This window comes from Austrofundulus limnaeus, unplaced genomic scaffold (assembly GCF_001266775.1).
Source record: "Austrofundulus limnaeus strain Quisiro unplaced genomic scaffold, Austrofundulus_limnaeus-1.0 Scaffold751, whole genome shotgun sequence".
In the NCBI taxonomy this organism is placed as follows: domain Eukaryota; kingdom Metazoa; phylum Chordata; class Actinopteri; order Cyprinodontiformes; family Rivulidae; genus Austrofundulus; species Austrofundulus limnaeus.
In genome coordinates, this window is record NW_013953153.1 from 12500 (window position 1) to 18530 (window position 6031).

The 6031-nt window shown below is 36.9% G+C and overlaps 1 protein-coding gene across 3 annotated transcripts in view; it reads left to right on the top strand.

Annotated features, from left to right (window-relative positions):
* Positions 1-6031, top strand: part of LOC106532321 (neurexin-2) — a 135628-nt gene that overhangs the window by 11651 nt on the left and 117946 nt on the right. For all 3 annotated transcript variants that reach the window (XM_014028353.1, XM_014028352.1, XM_014028354.1), the window contains exon 4: positions 2394-2567. In XM_014028353.1, coding sequence (XP_013883807.1) covers positions 2394-2567 — 174 coding nt within the window. The remainder of the gene's footprint in view (positions 1-2393; positions 2568-6031) is intronic.

Below are 6031 nucleotides of genomic sequence, written 5' to 3' on the forward strand. Positions count from 1 at the left end.
TGGGAGAAGTCCCAGACGGAGCAGTGAAGGGAAACTAGAATTGAGCGGAGCTGCGTGGGAAGGCAAGGGCCCGGCTACCAAATTGTTGTTGAGGGGATGTTTTTGTTAGGCCATTTTTGTTGGAGAGAGCATTTAGCACCTGTCCCCTTTGTTTGGTCAGCAATTAGATGCTTGGCTTTGTTCTMACTTTGGGTCTTTGCTGGGTTTGTGCTGCTGGGTTTGTGTTCAGATGAGAGTCCTCCTCTTTTTGAGGCATATCAGTGAGTATTTGTATGAGACTCGTGYTTTGTTTTAGGCGGCAGTGAACATTAGTAGACCTTCCCTGCTTCCTTWTCCCCAACATTGGCTCAGGAGCACCTTTGTGGATTTTTTTCCACTGGTTTTGTGAGCATAAAAGCCGCCACATGTGACTGCATGAAGACTAGGGTGCAGTTAGTTAGCTGTTTTGGAGTATAGTGGAGTGTGGCTCTTATCCTAAACCCAGTTTGGCAGCAGATGAGTTGTATGTTTTGTGAATTTATTAAAGGTTGCATRATTWGTTGAAAATGGCTTCTTGTTTGCATGGTTTTTGTTCAGTCTCTTTCAGAGTTAGCTTATGCACTAAGTTAATTGAGGTAGCAGAACATTATAAGATAGAAATAGGTCATAATAAGTTAAGACGCTATTACGTTTGGTTTAAAACAGGGTCTTTTGGARGCAGGGATTCTTTGTAGTCATTCTGTTAGTAAGCAGGAYACAAGTTGTCAGTCTAGTCCATCTGCATTACATTTTGAGCAGCAGAGGGAGCTGTTATATACTGTATGCAGTTAGAGCTAGAACAGTTGATGTGCCAATAGACCAGTGGCRCATACTAGAGTGCATGTTTGATGTTGCACAGAACCTCCTCTTTTTACCTAAATATGATGAATCAAGACACTTATTTCTTTTTGTTTGACTAAATAGCAGATTCTAGACTAGAGGTTGRTCAGACTTGGATAGGATTACCTTGTTGCAATGTGTACTCACAGGTAGAGAGTGTGAGTCTTTTTTAGCATTGAGTTTAGCTGACAGGAAAGTTGATGCCACAGTTAAATTTGCAGTGCTGAAAATGTATGAGTTCGTCCTAGAGGCATATCTCCAACAAGTTCAGTTTGGGAAGAGGCTTGATTCTCAGACTTGCTCTGAGTTTGTTCGTGACTTGAGTTTTGCATCTAAGCATTGGTTTACAGCTTCTGAGGCCACCACCTTTGAAGATATTTGCAACTTAATTGTGTTGGAACAATTCAAATACAGTACATGAAGCAGTTGCAGTTTACATAAACGAACAGAAAGTGAGATCCCCATCTGAAGCAGCAGCACTAGCAGAAGTCACTTTGAGACACACAATGTCATTCACCATAATTGTGATCTAAAACATGGTCCTTTGTCTGGAGTTTTAACTTACRAGCCCCAACAAGTAGTTGGTCAGTTGATTGAAATACCTGTAGATATTGTTTGGTTGAGTCACTGGAACAAATTGTGTCCCTTACTTAAATCTAAAAGGTTAGGTCAAGTTAAAACTGCTGTAATGATGGTCTCTGGACATCAGGGTGAGATTGTGCAGCCACAGGTTAAGTCTGCTTCTCAGTCTTGGGATTTTTTTTTTTTTTTTTAGTTTTCGTTTCAGATGGTGTAATGGCTTTAGTTGGTGAAAGTGTAGAAATACCAGTCAAAATGTTACAGGATCTTCAGATTCTTTTATTTTAGTCTGTGTTTGATACTGGTGGTTGAGGTCTGGTACAGGGCATGGGTCTAGTTCTAGTTTTGTCCTTTGTTCCAGCTTAGGTTTTGGTTCCAGATTTACTTTGACTTTACTTAARATTATTTTACAATAAACTAATTTTTAGTTGGGCTATACTGTTGTCTCCCTTCATTTCTTGTCATGAGCYATGAGCCAGCCTGTGACACAACACGTTACAACAGTACTGTTTTTCCACAATTATTTGAGACCATTTATTGTCCAACAAAATTTGTTATCGTTACAGCCCTAACTGCAGAGTTCTATAAGAATTACCTTCATGAAGCTGACAGTGTTTTGTAGGTGGTAGTTAATATTAGAGATGATATTAATGGCTCTGTGAAGAGAAACAGATCTTTACCCTTTGTTCAAGGAGCCATTCAATTAAGCTGTTCAATTTTGAACATCTGCAACATCATCCCGTAATGTTGCACGTCATCTTGTCAGTTGTACATACAGTGTACATAATACTCCTCCCCCTTCTCCTGTTTTATTCTGTCTCAGTAAAAGAAATGGAGGAGTGATTGTCTACATTTGGAGAGAAGGAAAAAATCTAACGAATAAGAACTCTTTACAGTACTATATAAAGGAGAGAATATAGTTTTTGAGAGTTGTTTTTTTTTTTTAATTTTTGCAGGAGAGCTGTACATCGGCGGCGTGCCCAAGAACATGTACACAAATCTGCCCAAACTGATTGCATCCCGGGACGGGTACCAGGGCTGTCTGGCCTCTGTGGACCTGAATGGGAGACTCCCTGACCTGATCGCAGATGCCCTCCACAGGGTGGGGCAGGTGGAACGAGGCTGCGATGGTAAGACATTTTTGTCTAATTAAAGTGTAACCTTGATGCTCTTGTGTTTGAAAATTAGAAGTTGTTTTGTTCAAAGGAAAGAAAACACTGACACATATTTCAGCTGTGACTGGCTAATCAAAAACCATTGATCTGACTGAAGTGTTATTTTCTAGTTTGTGAAAAGAATGTGATTTTTATTGCTAACAAAAATATATTTTTAAAAAAGTAGACTTTTTTAAGAATTAGTCATCTTTGTTTTTACATGAAGTTTCTTTGAGAAGTTAACTATTCATGAGGCCACTTTTTTAAGTATAACTTTCGTACAGTTTTGTATGTTTATTTCACTGTTATTACACTCTTATTGTTCTTCGTCAAACATGACCAATTAAGTAATGTGTGAAACATCAGGTGTATAMAACGGACTTCATCTTACATAAAGTATTCATTTTCCACACTCTCAGATGTAATTGTTTTTAAGCAGATTCATACACATAGACACTTGTAAAAACACACCTCCACAAAGACACACACACTTCACTCCCCTTCGTTTGCCTCCGTAGCAACTCCCACAGGAATCCTTCTCCCATGGGAGCCACATCTGTTGACATTCTCACAAACAATAACAACAGTGTTTCTACAGTTAAGAGCAGAGGTTTGCATGCCTCGTTTTGTTCCTCACTGTCTAACAATAAATTAGAYTGTTTTCAGTCAGTGAGGATATTAGAATTTTTTTCTACATGTTAATGTCGGGGGAGCGGGGTGCAAAGAAGAAAAGAATATTAAGATTTATATTTTCTTCGACCACTTGTTCTACCGCTTTCTGCCTTCCATATATCCCATCTGTTTATAATATCAGCATAAAGCAGGCATCTTTTACTCCTTATGGAAAAAAGGGGCTTTTTAATATCGTCAGTACCAAACTCAGTGTTATACTTCCTTGTTTTATGCTTCCTTGTGTGAATACTAGTAATCATTCACACAGTTGAGATCATCCATTTTTCTTCCGTACATTTTTTGGCACTTATTTCATTCTGCAATTTTTGTTCTGTCTCAAAAATGTCTACATCAAAACAATTTTCTCCTTAAGGACATTCTGGCTATGACTTTTCAGCTATTTCTATATGTATAAAAAGCACTTTTCACCTTCTTTTCTGGTTTAGATTTTCTTAATGTCCTTTTGATGATTTAAGCTTCCTTCAGCCTTTTTTTTTTTGCTAAGTTTAGCTTTTTTCCAACTGTTTTAGTGATTATTTCAACTTTTTTCAGTTATTCTGTTGCTTTAAACTTTTTGTACTTCTATTAGACTATTTCTGCTAATTTAGACTTTTTGCTTCTTTCAGCTGTTTCTGCAATTTAAGCTACTTTTTTAGCTATTTCATCTAGTTTTAGCTTTTTTCAGCTAAATACACATTTTGTGATCATTTTAAGCTTATTACTGCTTAATTCAGCAAATGTGTTCTGTATCTCTGTGCTAGATTCAAACTTTACAGCTACTTTTTAGCTTATGTTCTTGTAATTTCAATTTTTTGGCTATTTTACAACAAATTGCTAATTTTTTGGACATCCTATTTTTCTGCAAAAATCTTGAAAATGCAGTTTCTATAGTTCAGAGATTCTCAAACTGGTGTCCCAGTACACCCAGGGGTGCTTGAGCCATATCTTGGGGGTCCTCAAAAAATTTAAATAATATGTTCATTTGTTTTTGTTTTTTTTAAATTAAAAAATGCATATGGGTAACAAAGCACGAGTAAAAGAAACATACTAAACAAAACAAAAAATAACATTCCCATAGCATTTAGGGGTTAAAATGAAAGTAAATAATTTTTAAAACGGAATAGGATTTATGAAGGTGTCCCAGGAAATTTTTCAACCTTGTAATGGGTCCCCAGATCCAAAAAGTTTGAGAACCCCTGCTTTAGTTAATCCTGCATTTATTCTGGATTTTACCTCTGCCATCCATGGTTCTGTTGCAGGTCTCCTAACAAATGGCTGTGGTGTCAGTTCACCTTGCTTATGACCGTGGTTTGGGACCATAGCATTTACCCTTCTGAACACTCTGCACAAGCTACAGTCCACCGTGTCTCAGTGGCATACAAAGCATTGAAGAACACAGACTTAATTTCCCTGAGGGCCACACTGACCGACTCCATGCAGCACTGATMCAGCTTTTATATGTGTTTTATTTATTTGTTTTTACTTGTTCCGTAATGCCACTACTTCTGCCATGCTGCCTTATTACCTGCCTACAGTTATAGACTGCAATTACTTTGCTCCAAACACAGTTTAAAACCACATTAAGTCATCACACTGGCTCCTGTGGGGGCACACAGTGGATGTTAATATTAGTTAATGATTAGAGTGCCATATAATTGAGCACTTTTAGCTGACCAGTTTTAGAAATGTTAACTCTGTCAGCAAATCTTAGTAAGCTAAAACCCRGGGCTGTTGATAGTACACACATCCCCTTTTCATATTAATACAAGTAAAATACTGTTCAAGGGCCATTAGTGGCCCCAGGACAATCTCAGTCTGACCCATGACATATTCAAACAAGAAGCAAACAACCTAAAATAAACGAGTAGGGACCAGGAGTTCATTAAATAATCATAAGGGAAAGTATTTTTAACCAGTTTATCACAGGGAGTGCTGCATATTTTTTTTATTAACAAAATAGGTTGAATCTATCAGTCACAAAGAAAGGATGTTTCAATTCAAAAGATAAAGGCCTAGCTTTACTTAAGTAAATGTAAATCCTCTAGTGCCTTTTATGCCAAAGTTGAGCTAAGATAATATGTTGAGAAATGACAGCATTATAGCTGCTTTGCTCAAATTTGTAATTATTGTTGTGCATTACTGAAATATCTTGCACAATCTGCTAAAACTTAGAAGTTTTAATGTRCTGTAACTGACTGCTGGCTACTATCAGGCCACAAAATTTGTAAAAATTTTCTGATTTGTTGCCGTTTTTTTGTGTCGGCCAAGATTAGTTGTGACAGCCTTCTTAAATAGYGTTGACCTCAAGTTGTATGTACGTCAAACGATCACTTTCAATTTTATTGAAATTTATTCAATAGCATTTTTAAGACATTTATTTAACAAACAAATAGGGTTTATTCCATTGCCAAGCAAAGTTGTTATGTGTTGAGGACAATGCTCAGCTGCTATCACAGCAGATTTGAACTATTTGTATAAAATTGATTGAAATTTAGCCAGTTTTGGGTTTCTAACGTTTACCCAGCTATAGTGACCATCTTGAATTGGATTGATTTCAAAAGGTWATTGTACAAGAAAATAAGATGTATTGATAATATATGGATAGGCCCTAGAAGATTAGGTGTAACATAATTGTCATGTATGTTGCAAATCCACTCACAAATTAGAAGACATGGTTTTACAGTCTGGGYCGGCCAGGGTCTGATGCTTGGATCTGTCTGATCACTGGAATGTTCTTTTTAACCTTTCTTTTGTAATATATATATATA